This window comes from Camelus dromedarius, chromosome 12 (assembly GCF_036321535.1).
Source record: "Camelus dromedarius isolate mCamDro1 chromosome 12, mCamDro1.pat, whole genome shotgun sequence".
NCBI lineage: Eukaryota > Metazoa > Chordata > Mammalia > Artiodactyla > Camelidae > Camelus > Camelus dromedarius.
Window position 1 is genome coordinate 8,875,306 of NC_087447.1, and position 24,973 is coordinate 8,900,278.

The 24,973-nt window shown below is 46.4% G+C and overlaps 1 protein-coding gene and 2 long non-coding RNA genes across 4 annotated transcripts; 1 reads left to right on the forward strand and 2 right to left on the reverse strand.

Annotated features, from left to right (window-relative positions):
• Positions 1 to 1,506: 1,506 nt before the first annotated feature.
• LOC116155284 (uncharacterized) lies at positions 1,507 to 6,297 on the forward strand. The gene is made up of 2 exons (XR_004139146.2): positions 1,507 to 1,810; positions 5,451 to 6,297. It is a non-coding gene; the product is annotated as an uncharacterized LOC116155284 (long non-coding RNA).
• A 971-nt stretch (positions 6,298 to 7,268) lies between these two features.
• On the reverse strand, positions 7,269 to 24,469 carry ASRGL1 (asparaginase and isoaspartyl peptidase 1). 2 transcript variants are annotated; one of them, XM_031459456.2, is made up of 7 exons: positions 24,308 to 24,469; positions 23,529 to 23,732; positions 15,749 to 15,891; positions 15,032 to 15,189; positions 8,844 to 8,959; positions 7,936 to 8,046; positions 7,269 to 7,573 (listed from the first exon to the last, which is right to left on the reverse strand). In XM_031459456.2, the coding sequence occupies exons 2-7, from the start codon at positions 23,719 to 23,721 to the stop codon at positions 7,368 to 7,370; spliced, it is 927 nt and encodes a 308-aa protein (XP_031315316.1). In that variant the 5' UTR covers positions 23,722 to 23,732; positions 24,308 to 24,469; the 3' UTR covers positions 7,269 to 7,367. The 2 variants fall into 2 exon arrangements, with proteins under 2 accessions (XP_031315316.1, XP_010981292.1); XM_010982990.3 differs by having other exon boundaries at positions 8,844 to 8,962; positions 24,308 to 24,468.
• LOC135322640 (uncharacterized) lies at positions 11,014 to 15,023 on the reverse strand. Its single transcript, XR_010383322.1, has 2 exons — positions 13,832 to 15,023; positions 11,014 to 12,956 (listed from the first exon to the last, which is right to left on the reverse strand). It is a non-coding gene; the product is annotated as an uncharacterized LOC135322640 (long non-coding RNA).
• Positions 24,470 to 24,973: the final 504 nt, after the last annotated feature.

Consider the following 24,973-nt stretch of genomic DNA (forward strand, 5'->3'; position numbering starts at 1 on the left):
TTTCCCTAGGTCACGGGGTTGCTTTGGCCCAGCCTTCCTCAGGCATCTCCACTGTCACATCTCCCTAAGCCTTGCTTTTCCCATCTGAAAAATGGGCACAGCACCGAGTTAGCAGGGTTGTTGGGGTTGGAGAGGGTTAGTAGCAAAATGGTTGGCCTTGGTCACTCCTTGTTTTGACCCTGGAGCTGAATGGGCCTGCAGTCTGGCCCCAGGTCTGGGGAGAGGCTTTCCCAGGCCCCAGGGGTCTCCCAGGCCTTCCTCAGTGAGACTCCCTCTGCCAAGTGCTGAGCTCACGGGGCGGGCCGGGCCCTGGGGGCCACATATCCGTTGTCCTCCCTTTCCTGGGAGCAGGTCCAGAGACAAGGGGCAGGGCGTCTGGTTTTCATCGTCTCTGATTCCTTTGGCATCTGAGCTGCTTTTCAGAAGGAGGAAGATGCACTTAACTGATTGTGACCCAGCTCGGTGCTGAGGAGAAACCGCTGGGCTTGGCATCAGGCAGAGCGGGATCCTGGGCCCACCTGGCCACGTCCCAGCGTGTGGCCTGGGTGCGTTGCTCACCGCCTCTGCGCGTCAAGGGCCCCATTTGGAAAACGGGAATGACGATTTCTGCCCTGTATGCTCCGCGAAGTAGAGAGAACTGTGAAAGTGCTCTGTAAACCCGAAACTATGAAACTGGGGTTCCCCTTTGTGTTGGCATCATTGTTGCGGGGCGGGGAGAGCCCTGCCCAGGGACCTTGCCCAACACAGTGCCATCAGGCCTGCTGTCTGGGGCCCGCGTGTCTGAGTGTCCATCACGGTCAAAGCAAGTTTTGGGTCCGTGGAACAGAGGCCTGTTTTAGGAGCTGCTGGCTGGGGACCCTGAAGAGCGGCAGGGGCCCAGAAAAGGGAGAGTTCACGCTGGTTGGCGTGACTGGGGGACAAAATAAGGCCGTAACAAGAGCTCACACTTATGAGTGTTTCCAACGTGCAGGCACACTTCTAAGACTTTTCCGTGCGTTAACTAATTGATCTTTGCACCTACCCTCAGAGGGAGGTTACTATTATGCAACTTGTAAACCCTTCAAGGGTGGAAAGGCACTTCGAGAGAGGGAGTGGGGTGTGCAGAGGCCTGGGGAGCCCTTGCCTGCTGGGGCACTGGGAGGAGCCGGCCCAGGGGTTTGGGTCTGACGCAGCAGCAGAAGGAACCCTAGGGGGCTCTTGGGTGACCTAATCCTTGAGGGTGGTGGGCAGGATGGGGCTCCCGGGAGGGCTGGCTGTGGGGGTACAGAGTCCAAGCCACGAGATGGAGTTCCTAGTTCCTCTGTCTTCGTACTTGAGCCCAGGCCCGGCTGCCACCCAAGCGGCCCCCAGGGAGCCTTAACACTGAGATAGGCCGAGAAGCTGGGCGGTGTTGGCACCAGGCCTGAGGCCTGCGGGTGCCAGGGGAGCTGACCCCCTCCTGGGAGCTGCCCCCGGGAGGGGCAGCGCAGCCCCGCCTACCGGGCTTTAGAGCAGCTGGGAGCATTCTGCCCACCCGGCCCGGGCCACGGCGCCTTCCCAATCTGAGCCCCCGAACAGCCTGGTCAGGGGACTGGCCCAGCTGGGGAGGGGTGGTCAGGCCATGGCTCCAGTGGTCAGAGACAGGGAAACAGCGCTGGAACCTCTCCTCTCAAATACAGTGAAGCCCCTTCCCAGGGAGGCCGCCCCAGGGTGCCACAGTGGGGCTCTGGGTCTGAGACCTCGGGTGCCCACGCTCAGGGACATGCCCGTGAAATAAGGCAGGCACGTCGTGCTCCCTGGATGGGCCGCCTGTTTTCTGCAGCACATCCAAGTAAGGACTTGGGGCTGGGAGTGCTGAGTGTGTGTGTGGGATGTTCGGTTCTGCAGGGCGCCCCGCCCTGGGTCCTGAGAGCAGTTGACAAACATGCTGGAATTTCTAAGAAGACAGGGACAGGGTGGGAAAGGGCGGGGGCGGGGGGCGGCAGAGGTTTTAGTCATGAGGCATCCTGGGTGTGATATCTGTGTAAGAGCCAGAGATAAGATGAGCAGAGATGGCCGGGAAGATTGGGGAGGCCCGAGGCAGAAAGGCCAGCTCGGGGTGAGGCCGCGGGGCGGAGCAGGGGTCACAGGGAGCTGCAGGCTGAGTGGGCCCAGAGGGAGGGAGGGAGGGAAGAACTCACCTTGGTCTTTCTTACTTTTTGAAAGACTTAAATACTTGATGTCTGAATAGAACACTGGGAGAGAGTTCAGGAGTTCAGAGCCCCAGGGATCTGGCACTGGTGGACGGTGGAATGTTGTTCTCGAAGGCAAGAGAACCCCAGCCTTTGTTCTCACCCCACAGAGAATATTGCTGGATTTGCTGCGAGATTGGCCTCCCGGCGGTGCCAATTTGTAAATCCTTCTGCAAATGCCCTTTGCCCAAGAGGCACTTGGCGTAGGTCCTGCTTACTGTGTGGTCGGCAGGCCTTGGGAGAGGTTGAAGGGGAGGACGTGGCCTGAGAAGAGGTGGCCGGAGGAGGCTCGGAGCAGGAAGGGCGGGGGGCCAGGCCTTTCCTGGAGGCTGCACGAGGCGAACCCGCTCCCCACCTGCTCTCCCCACTCCCGGTCACTCTTTGCCAAATTTCTGGGTGGGGCCCCGTACTCTGGCACAACCCACATTTCCCTTCTCAAACCTTGAGCCCAGTCCTGTTCCCTCAGCCCAGCGCCGCGGGTTTCTGCTGCAGAGGGGACGTTTGTGTTTGACGCGGGCGCCCCTGTGAGAGGGTCTCGCCAAGTGTTCATCCATCTCAGGGGCGGCAGCCCGACCAGCCGGGCACCTGGCCCCCCCACCCAACAAGTCAGGGAGTTAAAAACAGGCCAGGCCTGTGAGGAGACTGAGGGGCACAGTCCCCAGTCCAGGCAAGGGACAAGATTTGGACAAACTTGCTGTCAGTGAAGTTTTTTGAGAAGTTTTTTGAGAAAATTTGCATGTTGACTGAGTGTTACAAAAGGTGAGGTTTATTGACATGGAAACGCGGATTGTTAATTGAAAAAGTGTTTAAAAAAGCAGGTATGGTAAGATCTTATTTTGGAGAAGACACCGATGAATATATAATAGGTGTTAACAGTGATATTCACTGGGTGGTAAGACATTTTTCCCCTTATTTTTTTATTTTTGTGGATTTGTTTTCTCACACTTAAAAAGTTTTGTCAATTTTTCCAACTTCTGTAATGAACACATACCCATTTTATTGCATTAAAAGGTTATTTTTAACTAAAAAAGTTCGGTAAAAAATTGCTCCCCTGCCAGGTAACAACCCCGGGGCTGCCTGAGTTGGCCGTGGAGCCAAGGTCTGCGGGATGGGAAGAACCAACCTTCCTTCCCCTTTGCTCCCAGCCATAGTTTAGCACCCAAACCCCATCCGAGTTGGGCACAGGATCCAGAAAGTGCTGGTAATTGCAGAGCGAAAAACAGAGTTAACTCTGAGATGATCAGTGCTCTAAAAAAAAAAAAAAGAACCCCAGCGTGGTCTCCTCTACCAACCTCGACCCTCCTGGCCCAAACCTCTCACTATATGAAAATCCAAATCCACCTTTTAATTTTTTTTTGTTGGGGGCAAGTAATTAGGTTTATTTATTGATATACTTTTAGAGGAGGTACTGGAAATTGAACCCAGGACCTCATGCATGCTAAACATGCACTCTACCAGCAATTCCACCTTAATAGTGGGTGGGTGGGTGGGGAGCAGAATTTGAAGGGTAAAGTCATTACAAGTGCTGTTCTTTCCTGCTTCTCACCTGAGTCTTGGTGGGCGCCAGGTACCATGAGGGATGTGTAAAGGACCATCACTCAGGGACGGAGGATTTGGGAGGGGGAAGGCTGAGATAAACCTCCGTTTAACTGGAGTAGATGGGAAACTCCAGTTTCTCTGGGCCTTATTTCATCTTCCAAAAGGGCCAAGTTGTCCCTGTGCCTCCCCATTCACATTAACCTCTCACAGGGGACGAGCTGTGTGACAGTGGCTCAACTCATCTGAGTGCGTGCGTGTGGGGCAGGGGAGGTAGGGTTGCCTGCCCATCTAATGGTATCTGTGCTCTGGATGGAACCACTGCTGGGCACCCACACCCCTTCCAGACCTCATTCCTAGACCTGGTTTTGCCTTGGTCCTTCAGTCCCATTCCTTCCCGGGTCACTCCTACACTGAGCAGGAGGAGGAAGGGCACTGCACTCTCCTTGGCTGGAAGCTCTGCGGGGACACTCCCGTGCTCCCCACCAGCTGCAGTGATGGTTCTGTGCAGGGGTGAAGGCAGCCGGTAGTGGAGCAGGAAGGACGGTGTCCCCACCGGCTTCCCCATGCCACCCACTTGGAAGAGAGGGACATAGCATGTTCCATCCTCCTTTTGCCCTCAGAGTCTATAATCTCTCGTGCTGGAGAAGAATACATCTAGAAAAGACATTATTTGAAAAAAAAATTTGTTGTCCAACAGCTACAAGGTTAAGGCCCTTCCTTCCAGGACTGTCCCTTCCAGCTGCGCGGGTGGGCCGAGCTGCCCCGGGGCAGAAACCCACTCCCAGCTCTGGGCCCCCATTATGCGCCTTGTGATCCCACCATTTTGCCAGTTCAGGCCAAATACCATAGATCTGTCTTCCCGGCTGGAAGCAGCTGCTGAGGGCCGAGGCTGGGGCTGCCCGGTGGGCTCACCATGGGCCTGGCACCTGGCAGCCAGTGCAGAGCAGCCTTCGTTGTTTTAAGAGTCAGAGACGTGGCTAATTTTGATGGGTTCTGTGGGGCATTTGCTAGTATGTTTTTTTGACAACTGTGCTCTAAAATAAACTGTAGAATTTAAATGAAAATGAAGGTCAGGAACAGGAACCCCTCTTTGGTTCCAAACTTTCAGACCAGATTGTTTTAATCCAAAGTCGAGTTGTCACCCGCCTGGAGCTGCAGGAACGGGTGGACACTGCATGGTTTGCTGCCCTCTTGTGGTAAGAAGTGGTAACAGCTGTGGTCATTTCAGGTCCTGTCCCGCTCCTCTGTGTGTTGGACAGAAGGGGGCTGCCCCTGGACAATGTGTGGGCCAGAAGACCCCTGTGTGGTCTCCACATACAGAATCCTGGGCTAGCGGAGGTGGCCCTTCACAGAGCCGAGGTCTGAGGGCTTGCACAGAGGGGCTGCCGTCCAACGGGGTCAGGTGGCTGGAGCTGAGTCTCCCAGCAGCCTCTTGTGACTAGAGCCACTTCCCTTGTGAACGGATAAGCGCAAAGCCAGGCCTCCCTCCCCATTGCTTCCTTCTTCCTTATCTGCTTAGTGATCTGACTTCGCCAGAGTCTCTTCCTGCCCAACCTGCTGGGGGCTGAACTGTGTCCCCTCAGAACTCCCATGCTGAAGCCCTAACCCCCAGGTGTTTGGAGACAGGGCCTTTGAAGAGGCGCTGGAGAGAAAACGAGGCTGTTGGGGTGGCCCTGATCCATCTGACTGGTGTCCTTACAGGAGGCAGTTTGGCCACAGACGTGTGTGAAAAACAGACCACGTGAGGACGCGGTGAGAAGGCAGCCACGTGCAGGTCAAGGGCAGCTGCCTCCGGAGAATCCACCCCACTGACACCTGGATCTCGGGCCTCTGGCCTCCAGAACCGTGAGGAACCACACGTCCGTTGTGTGAGCCACTGCCTGTGCTATCTTGTTGCTGGCAGCCCTGGCGAACGAACACACCTGCCAACAAAACCCTTGTTTCTAGAGGACGGTTGTTGCAGACGGAGGTTTCCAAGGACATAATCACACCCGCCCCCTCCTGGGCCTGGCCACAGGGTCTCTACGTTCAGAGGATCCAAGGATAAACACCGAGCTGTTGCCCTTTATTTTCATTTAATCGCCATAGTAATCTGTTTTAGAGATGACAAAATCCTCAGACATTAACTTGCCCGGGGTCACCCAGGTTGTAGTGGGAAGCAGGATTCAAACTCCCTTCTGACTCCAGGTGCCACCTCCTTCTCCCGGGCTCAGAGAGCTGACGCGGGTGCAGGGGAGGCCAGGGGACGGGGCTGGGCCTGGCGCGGAGAACGGTGAGAAGACTGGTCCGTCCGTCCCACTGAGTCCCGCAGTGGTGGTGAGGCTTCTTCCACAACCCATCCGGAAAAAACGCACTTCTTCCGTAAAACTCTCCAACATACTCCACGAGGCAGGACGTCTCATCACATCACACACCACCCTTGTGCCGGAAGCTCTCCTTAACGAGTTTACCTGATGGACCAAGGGAGCTTGTTCGTGTACATTCCGGTCTTTGCCAAGCGACTCCTAACCACACTGTTATTTTTTCAAAATACATTTTATTAGTGGCACATGGAGTTTAAAGTGAAGCAATTTCTTTCCAGAGAGAAGGTAAGCCCTGACAGACTGAAAAACTGGGCAGAAATGTCACAGCAAAAATGCCATTTCCAGTGTAAGGGGGCTAACAGGAACACCTCCACCAGGGAGTCACTTTCTTCGCCAGGCTGACCGCGCTGCACACCCAGCTCAGCTGGGGGAACCCACGGCGCCGGACAGGATGGACAGCAGTAAGTCAGCTCATCTCAGCAGTGCCTGGCCCTTCCTGGTCGCAGGAGAGGCTGAGCGGCCAGGAGCCCCGCCGCTCGCTACGCGAGGGCCCAGAGGGCCAGGCAGGCGGAGGCTGGCCTTGGTCGGCCGGGCTGGCTGGTGGGAAACACGCGGCGAGCAGGCTCGTGTGTGAGCCCAAGAAAACCCTCGGACTTAAAGGAGCTCCAGAGTCATCCTGAGGCCCCTTCATCGGTCGATCAGAGCCGTGGGTTACCAGAGGGGCCTTTCAAAGTATCTGGAAACATGTCTCTATTAGTAAGTCAGAGAAGATCTGAACTTTCTTTGAGAAATCAGTTTGTCCCTCAGAGGTTCTTTTACTCAATGTTCTTCTGACTCGGAACTGAGCTCTGCTGCTCACCTTTGCTTCCTCCACTGGCTCCTCCCTCCCCACCTCGCCCCTGCATTGGGTCCTGCCGGGGGCACTGCTGTCCTCTGGACCCCCACACCTTCCAGCCAACAGCCTCCATCACTGTGGTGGGCCACCCAATTCCAAAAGGCACTCCCTGCACCGAGGTTGCTTCTGTCCTGTTGAGATCACGCTGTTTCTTCTTTCTAACCTAAGACACTGGGGCCCACTCACGAGGACGGCTCTGCGGGCTGTGTCATCTTCACTAGTCTCATTTTGATCTTAATGTGGGCATTTCTCATATCACTTCGGAATCCGCTCCCAACCAAACACTGATCAAGGCAACAAAACAAGTGACAGACCATAGGATTTTTCCATTTCTAGATCTAATTGATTAAGCTAGATCTCCACACCAGGCAAGCGTGCTTTCCCTCCAAGCTAGCATCTAGAACACAGTCTCCCGGGGGCTTAGGGCAGGTCAGTGACGTTGGTCTCGCCAAGGTCGATTCCAGAGTGCAGCCTGCCGTCCTTTGCGGCCGCCCAGGGCATGGACGTGGAGGTCCACTTTGCCGCCCAGTCTCCTGCTTGGTTGACCAGGATGACGCCACCGACACCTTTGACCTTTGACTTCATATAACCCAACGACATGTCCGCAGCCTCTTCTAACGTCTTTCCTAAAAACAAGGAGAGGTTGAGAAACGATACAAGTTATTGAAAGGAATCTGATGGGAAAAACCAAAGTGAGTGAACAGAGATTCTTGGTAAATGATTCCTATTTGAATGCCTCGGAGCAGCTCTTCACCATACAAGGCCCTCCTTGCCCTGCATGGAGCTGCCCCTTCTCCCACACCTGGGCTCTGGGTCTCCACAGCCCCCTGAGAGTACTCCACACGCTCTCCTTTCCAGACCCGAGTGGAAGGTTAACCCAAAAGCAACATCTGTAGCAAACAGGAAAGGGCTCCCTTCTCCTTCCCCACCTATCTGTAAACAGCTTCTGCTTCCTCGTCCTCGGACAGAATGACCTTGTTCCACGTACCCTGTTCTACGTGGAAGAGCGTGAGTCTGGCCAGGTTCACCTTCAGGATGCTTTCCCCATGTCCCGTCGTGGAAATGGCTCCGATGTCATTGTCAGCATAACCTCCAGATCCTGCTCAAGGAAGGTGGTTGGTTCTAACTGAGCGGCAATAGTCAAGAAATTTAAACACACATCCCAAGCCTAATGCTACATAGATATTCAATCCCAAGAGCGCTGAGGTGTCACTACACAGTGAGCTAGTGAGCGCTGGGTGAATAACCTGAGATGGGGGGATGGAGGGCGCCCCCGCGAGGCAGACCTTCCTGGGGCAGCTACACCAGGTCAGCCCCTCCTTTGCCCCAGAGCACATCTGCCCAGACTGCACAGGGTCTCATACACACACACACACTCTCTCTCTCTCTCTCCTGGGAATTAGATAAGGTCCTTCAAGGTTCATGCAAAGCACACTTCACTGTGCACTATCTCAGAAGTAGTGGTGAGTCCCTCTCACGCCACTCAGCTCTAACAACTGCAAACTTAAACTCTCAGCTTGCTTAGTTTGCTCGTTTGAGCCCATGCCTGCGAAGAGGTTTGTGTACTTAACCCTCTGGGAATAGTCTGCAGGTCCTAAAACTGGGGCTGGAGAGAAAGAGGCACTGCGGGGTGTTGGGCCGAGCTCAGCACCCCTTCTCCACCTGCCTCCCAATCACCCCCAAAAGACAGCACCCAGGTAACACGTGCCTGCTGGACACAGACACCTTCTCCATGTGCTCTGGACAACTCCCTCCACCCCCTGCCACTCCCAGAAATTCTGAAGCTGCCACCTTCAGGAGGAGGAAGGAAATGAAGGAAGCAGGGAGGAGGGGCAGGGACCAGAAAATGAGGACGAGACGATGGGGGGAGGGCAGGCATCCACCCTGCAAGCCCACCTATGCACGGTGTGTCTCCGACGCGGCCCGCCAGCTTGTTGACGATGCCCCCTGTGGAGGTCGCATAAGCCACGTTTCCTCTGCAGTCCACGGCGACAGCGCCCACGGTCCCCAAGCTTCTGCCAAAAAGAAACAGGAAAAGTGACAGGCTGAAGCTGAGAGACACTCCCAGAGGGGACAGTGCAGCCTAATACCACTTACATTCCCATACTGTATGTTCATGGCACACGCGACACACTTTGACTCCAGCATTCCCGACTCACGGAAATGGCAAAGCAGGCCTGCCCACGTTATACTCTGCACCTCAGTCATCCTACTTACAGGCCACTGGTAGGGCTTTTAGTCTGAGCAGGTGGGAAGACACTGGAGGGCTTGAGCTGAGATGCGCCACGATCCGGGTTAAGTTTTAAAAGCAATCACTCTTACCACTACCCCTGCGCGGCATGGCTAAAGTGAAAAGGACCTGCTACCAAGTGTGGGCGCAGAGGCGCAGGCGGTGTGACCCTCGGGGAGACCACCTGCAGGGTCCACTACAGCCGACTCGGCAGTTTTACTCCCCCATCTCTGTCCAACAGAAACGTGGAGATGGTTTCACCAAGAAAGTGTACAAAATGCTCACAGCAGCACTATTTGTAGCAACAGCAAACCACAAACGACACAAACGTCACCAGAGTAAATAAGCTGTGACGCGCAGGGGACGACATACTGCCACACTTGGCAAAGGGGCGGTTCTCAGAAATACAATGAGAGGAGGCAGCCGAAAAAGTACGGGGTACATGATCCCACTTAGATAACGTCCAAAAACAGGCACTGCTAATCCACGGTGTTGGAAGCCGGGAGCGGCTGCCTTGCGGGGAGGGCAGGGAACGGGGGTCTGGCTCTGTTCGAGGGTCTTTCTCTGGGTGCTGATCACATGGTGCGTCCACTCTGCGAAAATTCCCCAAGGGCTACATATTTGATCTATGCACGCACTCGCGCTGTGCGCTATACGTCTACAAAAATCATCTTAAAAGAATCATTCTGGCTATTGTGTACAGACTGAGGGAGATGAGAGTGGAAACAGAGACCAGTTAGGAGCTTGGGAGGCAGTGGTCTGTGTCAGAGTGGTGTCAGAGGGGAGGGGGAGGAGTGGGCTGGACCCGGGACATTTTGAAGGCAGAGTTGGTAGAATTTGCAGGTGAACTGGGTGTGAGAGAGAGAAATCTAAGGCTTGTGGCCTCAGGAACTGAAAGGGAACAAGAAACACTTATTGAAAGGTGGAAGGCTCGTAGGGGTAGGTTTCTGTGTTGTTGCTGGTGTGTGTGGAAGGGTGGGGTGGGTAGTTCTGGACACAAGCTTGAGGGACCTGTTAGGCAATCACACAGGGAGTCTGAATCATAGCTGAACGGAGCCTGGCATTCAAGGGACTAGAATTCTATTTAAAGAAGACAGGAGCCCTACCTTCCATCATTCATAAAAGCCAAGGTGGACAGCTAAGGACCTAAATAAAAAACACAAAACAAAATCCTTCAAGAAAACCTGGGCGGCTGCATGTCTCAGGGCGGGGATACCTTCTAAGTTTCTGCTCCTACAGACTATACAAGAAGAGGGAGACTACTATTTATTTGATTACAAAAAAAGAGAGAAAACTTTCACATGGCAAAAATACCTATAAGCAAAGTAAAACCAAGATAAAAACAACAGATTTGGGAATTTTTTTTTTAGCCGAGAGCCTTAAGATTGATAAGAAGGGGACAGAATAACTAAAGAGAAAAAAATGATCAAAAATAGACAAATTCCTGGAAAAGAATGGCCTACCAACAAAAGTACCCAAGCCGGTGGTCACTGGGGGGAGTGACCACAGTGATGCTCCCACCTCCCACCACGTAAGGAAAGAGGTGCCCAGGGGGCAGCTGGTGGCAGCACGCCCACACCTGCAAGGGGTTGAGGCAAGAATACGAAGGCAAATGGAGGCCCACACATCACGCTTAGTATTTAGAATAAATATGTTCTCTCCTGCCACTGTGATAAATGTATCTTGAAAAAGCACTGCAAAGCTATGGTTCTCATTTGATTAAAAGTTGACAAATTACCAATGATGACAATTTAATTATTATCATGCAAGTCGGGATCCTATGCTGATCAGCTGGTGATGGCTGAACGAGTGGGGAAAAACACACAGACACATGTCCAACTCATAAATGATCATGTGTTTATTCCATAAAATTAATTTTCCTCCCTTCATTTCAGGAAGAACTGATCACGTTCTATGATCAACATGCTTTCTATTGACAAAGTGCCAAATAATGACCTTTCTTCAGTCCGAATAGTTCTTAACAAGCTTTTAATCAATTTTAACTTGGAGAAGCTTCACTCTGCTAAGGCAGTAGCAACGGGAATTATATATAAAACTCTTCATGCTGAGATTTGGAAATGAACCCCGATTTTTTCATTACTGCACTCAAATGCTGTGTGGGGTTACGTACGATAAATTATTATCACAGAAGGTGTTACTAAATATTTTAATTTGATCATTTAAATCACAATCAGTTATAGGCATTTTTGTCATCTCTTAACCAGTGTCAGGACCATGCAGAATATCTAAAAATCTTCTTTCAAATTTCAACGATGGTATATTATAAAGAAAACTGAAAATAGGAGTGTGTTGCTCGAGTTTGTTCAAATCTTTCTCCAAATGATACTTACATTTTGATTTATCATGAACAGAACAACTGCCTCTATAGAAACTGGTTTCAGGATCATTTGTGCATGGATCTTTTCCTTCAAGTTAGGCAAATATTTGTTTCCTTGTTTCAATTTCTTTACATTTTATGAGGATGTTATTTTTCTTGCATATTTCACACGTACTTTTGGTTTTATTTCTCTATACTTCAAAAAAATTTTAAAAATTCTTTAAAAAGTGAAATAGCCAAACTTGGATTTTTTTTTTAAAAAAGCTTTTAAGCTTGTCAATAGAAAGGAACAGTTCATACTAAGCGCAAATTCAAAATTAATTTCACCTTCTGTCAAAGTCTGTGATTTGCTCTTTGAGGAGCTCCTGTGGTTGTGCTGGACTCTTGATATCTAAATTCAACCTAATCACCTTAAGAGCATTTAGCGGTATTCCCACCACGCGTCCGAGGTCTGTTATGAGGTTGGATGTGAGTCTAGTGAAGCCGCTCCACCTCGGGCACACCTGGAGAGTCTTGCAGAGGACCCGCCTCTGTCCCACAGCATCCGTGATGGACAGCGGAGGGCATGTCTCCTAGAGATGGATCCACTGGGCTCTGCATGTCACGTAGAATGCTTTTGGATTCTTCGCCAGACTTTGTGTTCCCACAGCTTTTACATACCCTCCACGTTAGCTCCATTATCACAGGCCTGCCTTTTAAATGCCAGCTTTTCAACATGTCTTCTGACCATGGCACATTGTTAACCACGGAATTGTTAAAAATTTTAGATATGATTTCAGCTCTTGCTTTACTACACATTAAATTAACCTATTTGAATTCTCTATCCTAGATAGTAATCATTCGTTTTTGTTTTCCCCTAACTACATGTTTGGCATTTTATCAAATTTTGAACTAATTTTCACAAACCTAGAAATTTCCCATTGTTTTCTGTAAACATTGTGTTGACAGTACCATTGAAAGCACCATTATGCTTGGCCAAATACTATTATTCCTTCATGAACATTACATCAATATTTTCTTTTATCTTCTCCGGTGATCAACTGTCTACTGTTTATTCAGCCGTTTCCACCCAATTCTAATACCTGCATGCGTCCTTTTTTGGTAAACGATTCTTTGTGATTAGCAATTAAATCTTCCTTTAGTAAAGAACGTGAAGTTGTAGGGACTTCATCTGAATTGTTCAAGCTGTGGATTTGGTGAGAATAATATTCCTACTAATTTTCATTGTTCTGATAAGTAATTCAATCTTCATGGAACCAGGAATTTATAATGTTCTGAATTTTATGTGGGTCATCCTGGGAGAAGACTGCTTACTTTTAAAGCAGACTGTTTCTTTGAAGATTTTTTACTTCTTTTTTCCGTTTAGCTTTTTTTTTTCTTTTGTGAATTCCACTTTAGTATTCTTCTATCAAAATCTTGACTTGTACTCATTTTCAATCATCTAGGAATTAAAAAGTAAAAATGTAACTATACTGACAGTGTACAAAATTAGAATATATTTTCATCAAAATTAAGAGCAAATCCAAAAAAGAGAATAAAAGTAATTTGAAGATATACTTTCAAAAGTTAGTTTTTTCTAAAATATACAAAATTATCTATTAATATTAAAGTCTAAACATGAATTATAATTAATATAACATTTTAAAGAAACATTACTTAAAAGCTAAAAATCTCAACATTTTTGAAAGTTTAACTCAATCTTAAGTATTTTTATAAAAGTAAAATCATCCATAATTCTAATATTGTGTCCATTTAGTTGCTGACATAAAGAAGGGGTTCTTCACGCATGTTCTGTTTAGACCTGTGCTTCCGATACAGCGGCCACTAACTGCCTGTGGCCGCTGAGCCCTGGAAATGTGGGCAGTCCACAGCGAGACGTGCTGGCAGTGTGAAAGACACATCAGATTTTGAAGATTTAGCATGAAAGAATGTAAAATATCTCATAAATAATTTCTTATATTGATCATATGTTGAAATGATAATATTTTGGGTGTACTGGGTTAAATATATTATTAACATCACTTTCTTTTTACTTTTTTAAAATGTGGCCACCAGAAAATGTTAAACTACATATGCGGCTCTCATATTTCTATCGGATGGTGCTGGTCTAGACCGACGTGCATACAAATCTAAGAGTAGCAGGAATCAGCCCTCATGTGCAGGTCCTGCGGACTCCATGCTGATTTATGAGTAACTGCAGGACCAAACAGAAGCGTGGAGACAGGAGAGAAGGAGGGCACCGGGCACTTCTGGGAAACAATACTTTGTTATGTAAGAATTTATTTGACAAATTACTAATCTGTCTTTTTCTCTTACCTAAGGCGTTCTGCTGTTCAACGCTTCCCCACACTCCACAGCAGTGTCCATTTTTGACGTCAGCAGTAGCATAATCCACACGCCTGTAGACTCAGGTGGCCTTTACTTCCAAGACACAGAGGAAGAAATGCAGAGAAGCACTTCCCTGGGGGCTGAATGATATTAGTCACAGAGCGGATGACGAGGGTGACGCTGTGCCACTGCTGAGCGATAGAGGTGCTGTGTATCTGCAGTAAACCAACTGTTTTGTGTGTTTGTGACATGAGGTTCCCCTAAAGCGCAGGGCCCAGGGCAGGAGCCCCTCTTGCTTATATCAAAGAGCAGTACTGGCTGGTGGAGACGCGCGTTGTTGTTGAGTTTTTGGAAAGTAATGTGGCGACATCTATTAAAATGTACATCAACCATTGATAAAGCAACCCCGTTCCTGAGACTTCACCTACAGACACAACAGCACACTTGGTGAGCACGACCAACAGCTACCAGCATGTGGCCAATCTTGTAAAACAGATCTTGACCCGGGGACACCTCAGAATTACCTGGGAAACTCTTCTAACAGACCTGCATGGCCTCCCTCCTCAGATCTACTGAGTTAGATTCTTTAGGAAAAGAGTTCAGATGTGTGTATTTTGAAAAAGCTCCTTAGGTGATACTAAAGTACACCTCTGGTTAAACATTACAAATCGGGAAGAGTATGCAGAGTTAATAGACTACATTCCATTATAAACCTCCAGGTCACATTCAGATTTTATTTTTGAAATTTTGCTTTAAAGAAGGGGGATTTTATTTGGGATTCAGAAAACTATAACTCAGAACCCATGATTAATTCACTTCTAAGAGCTGTACTGACTTCTATGCACTGTGTAAGAGTCGAGATCACAGAGACCTGTGTAGTCTCCTTAAGATGACAAACTGACCCAGAAGCATCCGGGTAATTAATGTAGTAATACACAGCATCCATCTGTTAACTCATGCTGGAGAAGGAGCTCTGGTAGCTTGAGTTACTATTCACAGGAGTAATAAATGAGGTTAAATTTCAAAATCAAAAGAGCAGTTTTCCCATTATTTAGTGTGAACTGTTTTGTACAAAAACTGAAACTACCAAGTGATTTTTGTCTTTTATTAAGAAGTGGATAATCACGAATTTGTCAAACATTCATACTTGAGTAACTCCCCAGAATGTGAGCCCCAGACGACACTTACTTTTGATGGTCTGACTTCTGAGCCCCTTTCTCATGCTTTTCTTTTTCTAGGCGTTTTACGTTTCTCTCTGTTACCAGCTGCTCTCCAGGAACTGCTGGGAGCCCCATGGCCGCTGCAAATTTCGCTGCACCTTGGTCAGTCAGAAAGCAGTGAGGTGTCTTGAGCCAGAAAGAGATAGGAAAGTAGTTAGTTTTTTGAAAAGTTAAAATCTTTAAACTGTTCCATCCGTGTGGAAAATAACTATTCTCTCTGGGTACCAAGCCTCAAAAATGCAAATTCTACTGGCTTGCTTTTCTGAATGTTGAAAAAAGCCTAGCTCTCTGAGTTTTTGTATTTTCAAAAAAACCCCCCAAATGATGGAATATTACTAGGAATTCAACTTACATATGATCTTAAATTTAGAGAACTTAATCCATTTGTATTTAACGCATGCTATTTCAGCAGTTGGTCTCTTCAGTTTGTATGTGTTATGTTACATGTGTTGAGAGAAGGCTGAAGAATATACAGGAAGGTAACATGAAAACTGTAATCAGCAGTCAAGTGATCATGAGTCAAATTACATCATCAACGGGGTCAGAATCCTGGTTTATTTTTGTTCTTTCATACAATTTTAGGAGAAGAGTGATCTCAAGGACTTTCCTGCAGTCAGCCCCCTTTTAGTCACTGACATATGGCAGTGACAGTTCCTCAGGGGAAGGGTGCCTTAGTCACGTATACCTTTTCCATAACAAGTCTTGCAAGTTTGATGGGATTTGCGACACAGCGGACTGCGGACACCGCTCCTGCAGACAAGTCTTTCCCATTCATAATACTAGCATCCATTTCAACTTCACCATTTTCGTTCAAGACAGATCCACAACCTAAAATCGAAAAGAAGTCTCAAAGCCAGAATTAAGAATTTAGAAATGGCTTCGGAGTTTCCTCTAAACTGCTGACTTAAATTTATCCTCTACTCCATTGTCAAAGGAACATTTTTAAAAACACAAATCTGACTTTGTACCCCTTGACTTACAAAATAAAAGATATGACGCCTTTCCTGATTCGGCTCCTGACTTACTTTTCCAGCTTCATCTCGTCTCCTTGGCTACATTTTACTGAAATATTAGATCCCCTTGATGTACCATGAGCTCTCATTACTCTGTTCTCTTTACCACTAGCACCTTCTCTCCAACTTTCTCTGCCCAGACAACACCTGTCAGCCTAGCTATTCTTAACCACTGTGTGACTGTTTCCTCATCTATAAAAGGGGATAAGAGCAAAGCTCAAGAATATTTAATGGGTTATAAAAATACCCAACACCTGACAAGTATTTGGTACCTAATAAGAAATTACTGGGCACACAAACAGGAAATACGACGCATAATTAAGAAATGCTCTTCCACTGGGCTGTAACCCCCCACCACCCCGTGATGTATTATTTTATATATATATAATGCTGGGTTTGATTTGATAGTGTTTCCTTGAGGATTTTGCATCTATGTTCATGAGGGATCCTAGTTTGAAGTTTTATTTTCTTATATCTGTCTGGCTTTGATACGAGGGTAATACTGGCTTCACATGATGAATTGGAAAGTGTACTCTCCACTTCGGTTTTTCTTGAAGAGTTGTATAAAATCGGTATCATTTCTTTGTAAATGTCTGGTAGATTGGCTTTTTATTTTGATGGGAAGTTTTTAACTAAGAAATCAAATTCTTTAATAGATATGGGACTATTCAGGCTATCTTTCTTTGAGTGATCTTTGCCAGTTGTCTTTCAAGGAATTTCTATTTTGTGTAAGTTGGTGAATTTGTAGCATTTTTTTCTATCTAAGGCTTTTAATGTCCGTACGGTCTGTAGAGAGGTTCCCTCTTTCATTCCTGATATTTGTAATTTGTGTCTTTTTTTTTTTTTTGTCGGTCTAGAGTTTATCAAGTTTATTGTTCTTTTCAAAAAACTAGCTTTTGGTGTGGGGGAGGGGGATTTTGTAGATTTTTCTGTTTTTTTCTTTTTCTGTTCTGAATTTCATTGATTTATCTTTATGATTTCCTTTCTGCATTCAGCTTGTTTTATGCATAATTTGTTCTCTTTCCTATTAGATCATTAATTTGAGACTCTTTTCTAATACGATTGTTTAATTTTTTATTTAATTTAATGTTTTAAATTTTACCCTAGCACTGCTTTGATTGCATACTACAAGTTTTTGCATGTTGTCTTGATTTTCATTCTATTCAAAATGTGTCCTAATTTCCCTTGTGACTTCCTCATTGATTCATGGGTTAAGTGTGACACTTAATTTCCAAGTATTTGGGGATTTTTGAAGTATCTGTTACTGATTTTTAGTTTAATTCTGTTACGATCAAAGGACATATTTTGTGTGATCTGCACTCCTTTAACTTTGTAAGGTTTGTTTTTGGCTCAGAATCTGTTCTATCTTGCCCTTTGCACTTAAAGAGAACGTGTACTCTGCTGTTGGATGGAAAGTTCTATAAACTCAGTAAGGTCGAGTTCATTGATAATGTTGCTCATACCTTCTGTATCTTGATTGTCTGTTTCTATTGATTACTGGGAGAGGAGTATTGAATTCTTTTATTGTAGCTGTGAATTCGTCTGTTTCTCCTTTGAGTTCTATCAGTTTTCACTTCATGTATTTTGAAACTGTTGTTAGCTATATAGCTTGTTGCCTTCTTGGTGAACTGACCCTTCCATTACTTACCATCATTATTATTATTTAATGTTCCTTATTCTGAGGTATACTTTGCCCAATATTAGTATAGTTGTTCCAGCTTTCATTTGACTCATTTTGGCATGGTATAATCTGTCCATTCTTTTACTTCTAATCTATTTGCATCTTTATATTTAAAGTGGATTGTTTATTGGCAGCACATATTGTGTCCCATCTTTCTGTACAGTTTGACAGTCTGCTTTTTATTGGGCTGTTTAGACCATTTACATTTAATGTGATTACTGATATGGTTAGGTATACATTTGTCATCCTGCTGTTTGTTTTCTACTGGTTCAGTCTATTCATTGTTCCCTTCCCCCCTTTTTTTCATAAATATATAATAAACTGATCTTTGACTAAGGAAGTGTGATACTGTGATTCAGAGTAAATACATATTTTGGTCTTTGTCCAGGTTCTAGTTCACAGCTGCCAAAACCCTTGAAATTTCCTAAGGGAGAAGAGCAATGGGAGCATCTTTTGTTATAATATTTGGTCTTTTGTCCTCAATTCCTGTGATCACTTCAGATCCATATTGGGTGTCTTATAATAGGCTGCTTTCAACCACAATCCAGTTTATGTTAATGAGGTGACTTCTGAAAATCCCCTAAAGGTGGGGAGGCTGGTTGTCAGGGGAACCAACCATGATTAGAGGGTTGGAACTTTTAGTCCCACCCCCTGATCTCTGGGGATGGGAGAAGGACTGGAGGTTGAATCAGTCACCAGTGGCCAATGATCTAATCAATAATGCCTTTGTAATGTAGCTTCCATAAAACCCCCAAAGGATGGGGTTCTGAGAGCTTCCAGGGTGGTGAACAAGAAGGCTTCCATGTGCTAAGGTCGGACCACAAGCTCCACTGGGACAAGAGGACTCCACCCTTTGTATCTCTTCATCTGGCTGTTGATTCCTACCCTTTGATATCCTTTGTAATCAACTGGTAATCTAGTGAGTAAATTGGTTTCCTGAGTTCTGTGAGCCTCTCTAGCAAATTCATTGGGGGGGTTGTGGGGACCTCTGATTTATAGCTAGTCTGTCAGAAGCTCAGGAAACAACATGGACTTTCAGTTGGCATCTAAAGTGGAGGGCAGTCCTGTGGGACTGAGCCTGTAACCTTTGGAACCTGATGCCATCTCCAGGTAGTTAGTGTCAGGCTTGAGTTGAACTATAGGACACCTAGCGGGTGTCCAAGAATTGCTTGGTCATGTGGAGAAGCCCACACCCACTGGAATTGGGTGCAGAATCTCCAGAGAAAGACAATACAATGGAGCAAAGACAAGTCTTTTTAACAAATGGTGCTGAAATATGGATATCATATGCAGAAAATCTAGACACAGACCTTGCACCTATCACAAAAATCATCTGAAAATGGATCACAGGCCTAAATGTAAAATGCAAAACTGTGAAGCTGCTAGAATATAACACAGGAAGAAATCTAGATGACCTTGGGTTTGGCTTTTTGGATACAACACCAAAGGCATGAAAACCATGAAAGGAAGAAATAGTTAAGTTGGACCTTATTGATATAAAACATTTCTGCTCTATGAGAGACATTGTCAAGAGATAAAAAGACAAGCCACAGATTGGGAGAAAGTATTTACAAAAGACATAACTGATAAAAAACTTATCCAAGATATACAAAGAACTCTTAAAACTCAACAAAAAGAAAAGAAACAACCTGATTGAAAAATGAGTCAAAGATTTTAACAGACAACTTAACGTAGAAGACATACAGTGGCACATAAACATATGAAAAAAATCAACTGTATTTTCACATTCTAGCAATGAACAACTGGTAGTTGAGATTTTAAAATTTACAATAGCACCAAAATACATGAAATAATTAGCTATAAATCTAACAAAATATTTATAAGATTTGTACACTGAAAACTACAAAACACTGATGAAAGAAATCAAAGGAGAGCCAAATAAATGAACGTATATTCTGTGTTCATGGACTGGAAGGCTCAGTATTGTTAAGATTTCAATTCTTTACAAACTAATCTACAGGTTCAGCACAATCCTAATAAAAATTCTAGTGGAATTTTTTTGGTGGAAATTGACAAGATGATTCTCAAATTTGTAGGAAAGACAAAACAATCATGAAAAAATAGAGTTGAAAGACTTTTACTATCTGATTTTAACACACTATAAAACTATGGTAATCAAGATACCCTGATGTTGGTGAAAAGATACACATACAGATCAATGGAACAGAACAGAGTCCAGAAATAGATCTGTATGTATAAAGTCAGATGATACTCAACAATGGATAAAGACCTGCCTTTTCAGCAACTGGTGCTGAGAATTATGCAAAAACTGAACCCTGATATATACTTCATACCATATACAAAAACTTATTAAAAATGGATCACAGACCTAAATTTAAAACACAGAATAATAAAATTTCTAGAAGACAAGAGAAAATATTTGTGATCCTGGGTCAGGCAAATATTTCTTAAGATACAACACAAAAAAGCAGGATCCATTAAAAAAAGGGATAAATTGGACACTACAAAATTAAGAACTTCTGTTCTTTAAAAGACACTGTTAAGAGAAAGAAAAGACAAGCCAAATAGGGGAAGAAAGTATCTGCAAATCACATATTTGATATATGACCTATATCTAGAATATATAAAGAACTCTTAAAACTTAATAATAAGAAAAAAAACCTCAATAAAGAAATTGACAAAAGTCTTGAAAAGATGCTAAAACAAATGTCATTTACCATTAGGGAAATACAAATTGATACAAAATGAGATTCTACCATACACCTCTTAGAATGGCTAAAATAAAAAATACTGACAATATCAAGTGCTGGTGAAGAGGTGGAGTAGCTAGAACTTTCATATATTGCTGGTGGGAAAAAAAAATGGGGGTCACTTTGGAAAACAATTTGGTAGTTTCAAATAAAGTTAAATATATAGTTGCCATATGACCAGCAGTCCCACACTTAAGGTATTCACCCAAGAGAAATAAAAACTTAGGTGTACACAAAAAACCTGTATGTAAATGTTTATAGTGATTAGCAGTGATTAGCCTCCAAATGAACATGTCCTTCAGTTGGTAAATGACCAAAACTATGGTATATCCACACAATGGAATACTACTCAACAGTATAAAAGGACAAACTACCAGTACTTGTGTCAACATGGGTGACCCTACAATGCCTTATGCTAAATGCAGAATCCAGACTCAAAAGGCTACACTGTATGATTCCATTTATGACATCCTGGAAAAGGCAAAAACCATAGGGGCAGAAAACATATAAGTTGCAATTAGGGGCTGGGGGTGAATGGAGGTGTGGACACCAGGGGACATGGGAGAATTATTGAATAACAGAACTGTTTTATATTTTGACTGTGGAGGTAGTTACATGACACTGTCACATTTATGAAGCTGTACACAAAAAAGGGGAAATTTTACTATATATAAAAATAATGCTAAAAAAAACCCCTTTTGAAATTGTACAGTATTAGGCCAGTGGATTCTAAGCCTGGTTGTACTTTAGAATCACCTGGAAAGCTTCAAAGCAAATAAACAAAAAACAATTCCTAGACCCCATCACAGATCTTTACCTTATAGATGGATGTTACATTGTAAGGAGTTCAGGAAGAGGGTGGTAAATAAAAATCCTGCTATTTCAGAGACTGACTGCTTATAAAATTGAATTGTAGGGAAAATAAATTATTTAAAGTTCTGTGTAAATACTGCTCAACTTCAGGCCCAGAAAGCAAAGGGTCATGATTTGGTTGTCAATCTAAGTAAATCTTTAAAGAATATTTCTAGCATCCAAATCTAAAAGTTCAATTTTTACAGTGTTGCTGTCTAAAAAACAATTCTTTTTAGTAAACTAAGTATTATGAAAAAAGCTTTAAACACAAAATGAAACCCCTATTGAAAATGTGAATATAATGTAAACAAAGGCAATGTTTCACAAACATTCAGACAAGCTGTGTCATGAATGTTAATCATTGCCACCTAACTCCGTAACTGCTGGGAGTTCACTTTTTGTATCAAGTTCCCAAACAGTTATTGTAGAGAATTATAGCATTGTATAGGATTTGTATGTATATACAAATCTATATATTATATAGGATTATAGAGGCTGCTAGAAATAGTTTGCTTGTATTGACCTCAGTTGGGAAAGGCAAATGGAAAACAGAGCTCAAGGTGGACAGTATGCTGTTATGACCCCTGTGGAAGCACCCAATACCAAAAAGGTATGTCAGGAAACAGCCACTGCCCTGACTCACACCAAGGGTCACTGTGATGCTGAGAACACCAAGCCTCAACATGCCTGGGAAAGGAGATTATCTACTGGAATTTGCAATGGGACATCCTGCCAGGATGGGTGAGGGGGAACTGCTCAGTCCCCACTGGGATCCCATTGTCTGGCTGAAAGCTGGACCTGTTGAAATGCATTATGTGCACAACACTGAGAAAGAGAAGGTGGGGGTTCTGGTCCAGCCTATCCGGCCCCCAGTCCCATCTCCTCTGGCTTGACAGTGCTGCCTCCCCTGGCTAACAGTTACGGTATGTACAACCAGGTCAAGTTCCTAAGGCTGCCAACCTCCCTCTCCTCAGGGCCCGGTGGGCACTTTCTGTTTCTTGCTGGGACGATCATTGGGCTGTTGTCTTTGTGCCCTCCATTTTGGCCTGGAGGACAGGACAGCATACACAAGGTCCTTACTAAGTTCACTCACCAAGCTCTGAATGAGAGCCAACAAAGCCTGTCCTCACTGCATGCTGAAATGTCTAAATAGAAAAGCTCTCCTCTGAAATAGGATGGCCTTGGACATCACTACTGCCTCGCAAGGAGGTACCTATGCTGTTATCGAAACAGAATGCTGGGTGTTCATACCTGATAAGTATGTTAATGTGCTGTCTTTGTTAAATCACAGAACACGAGTGATCACTCTCAGTGATCTGGCTCCCAGCCTAGGGGACTTAGGAACAATGATCTGAACCATGGGGCTCTTGGTAAAAAAAGGTATCACTGATTTGGGGAATTATCATCTTAACTTGTGTTTTCTTTTGCATCTGCCTCCAATGTAGTCAGATAGCTCTTGAAATCCCACACTGACCACTCAGGACACACTGATGAAAACGGGGTGTGTGAGAATGTAAGAGCCAGTAACGAAGGGAAGAGTGCTGGGGGAAATCATGGAAAGAATGTGAAAGCCATTGACCTGTGGGCTGGCTGGGGTGGGGAAATGGGTGGCATTCACTCCCTTCCCCTGGAATGTGCCCTCCACTTGACTTCCTGCTCTAGAAGCTGCCCAAGGACACAGTCGTGAGATAGAAATGTGGTGTTGAGACCATCTGGACAGTATAGGGGGCTTTTAAGATTCTGGTGGGCTTGGACAGAGGTCTACTTATCTTGCAAGATGAGCCTTTTATGTAAGTTCCCATAAACCTGCCACCTCCCAGTCTGGAGTTGTCTGCCTTTTTCTTCAGTTTCCCCTTGCCCTCCCTTATGGGAGTTTTATTCAGATTACATCCAGAGGCTCCAGAGGTTGCTACCCAACAGCAGTCTACTCCTTGCCCCCACCCCCCAAAGGCTCTTGATACGTTAATTCTAGGAAGCGGGTTAAAGAAAAAGGAGTAATGAATTTAAAAATTCTTTAAAGCAACTTGGTCAACAAATAAAAAGGGAAACTCTAAAATCTCTTTAGCACATCAGGTTGTACCATAAAAAGGAATAGATTCATTGACACTTTAGAAAGGTTCTATTTTGTTTGCGGGGGAGAAGCTTAACCCGGTCTGGCGTCAGTTACCAGTTGCGGTGCAAATGTACCTGCGTTGAACTCGGGATCATCTTCCAGGACGGTCACGGCTCCTTCCACGGCGTCAACTGCGCTCCCTCCCTCCTTGAGGATGTTGTAACCCGCGGTGGCGGCTCTAACGATGCCCTGGCGCACACGCTCTTTCCGGTCCTTGGAGATATTGCTGGCTCCGCCACCGTGGACCACGATGACGGTGGGATTCATGCCGACGGATCCTAGGGATCAGGAAGATGAAAGTGTCATTTCAGGCGGGTCCAAGAAACCCCGCACGGGGCATGACTCCCACTGGGGACAGGGTCCAGTTTCTACTCCGGGAGGGGAGAATGTTTACAGCCGAAGGCAAATTCCTGAGACTCAGGGAGTAGGGTGGACAGAGGCGGCTCGGTTTGAACTTTGCACGAAAAGTCCAGAGTGCACGCCCCTGGCCCCGCGCACCCGCCGGCTTCAAGGCGGAGGTAGGATGCTCTGCGATTCAGAGCCCGCGGCGCCTCCTCGCCAGCTGCTCTCGGGCCTCAGTTTCCCTGGGGAAACCGGGTTCCCGTTCGGTGCTGGGTCCCAGGCCGGGGAGGGGTGCGGATGGAGCGCGGGGCTGCAGCTCCAGCCTTCGTCTTCTGCCCCACGTCGCGCCTCGATTTCCCGGGGACGTGTCCCCGGCTCCCACCCCCGCCGCGGGGCCAGAGGCGGCCTGAGGGCTGGATCTTGCCAGTGCCCTCCCGCCTCCAGCCACCGACACCTGGGAGGGTGCTTCCCCGGCTCTCGGGCAGCTGCTCACGCAGGCCCGTGGACTTACCAAGGACGCCGCAGGAGGCGGACGCCGGGGCTTTAGGCTGTGCTGAGCCGCCCAGGCGGCCTCGGAACCTGCAAGTCCAGCCCTTCCCGGTGAAGCAGTTCTGGGAATCGCTCTGCTCGCAACCGCTCCGCAGGCAACGACTCCGCGCCTGCGCACGAGGGGGGACAGGCGCGCCTCGCAGAATTACCGTAAAGCCCCGACGCGCGGCAGCGGCGCAAGCGCTTCTGCTGGCGTCTGCACTTCTGCCGGCGTAGCCGCTTCCTGCTCGACTCCCGCTGTCGGGCTCCTAGGACAGGGGCTATGCTGGCTCTCCACGCTCGAGAGCTTCCTACTTGTATGCAGGGAACTCCTCCTCCTCCTCCTTACGAGGCTGGGGACGTGGTGGTGCCGTTGATGAGATAAGTGAAGTGACGTGCTGCAGTTTTGTAAACTGAAAATTGAAAAGCACAGCCGCACGCACTTAAGTCCTTCCTCTACCCAAGAGGTTTTGCAGCCTTGCTAGTTATTCATTTAGATTCAGTCTCTTCCTTTTAATTCTCTCTCCTCTTAACCTTTGGTAAAGAACAGAAAGATAAACGTGGTCACTGATCAGTTTCTGTGATAGGGTCCTCTTGAGGGGGGAAGCCCCATGAAAAAGACCAGCAGGACCCCCAGGCAGGGCCACTA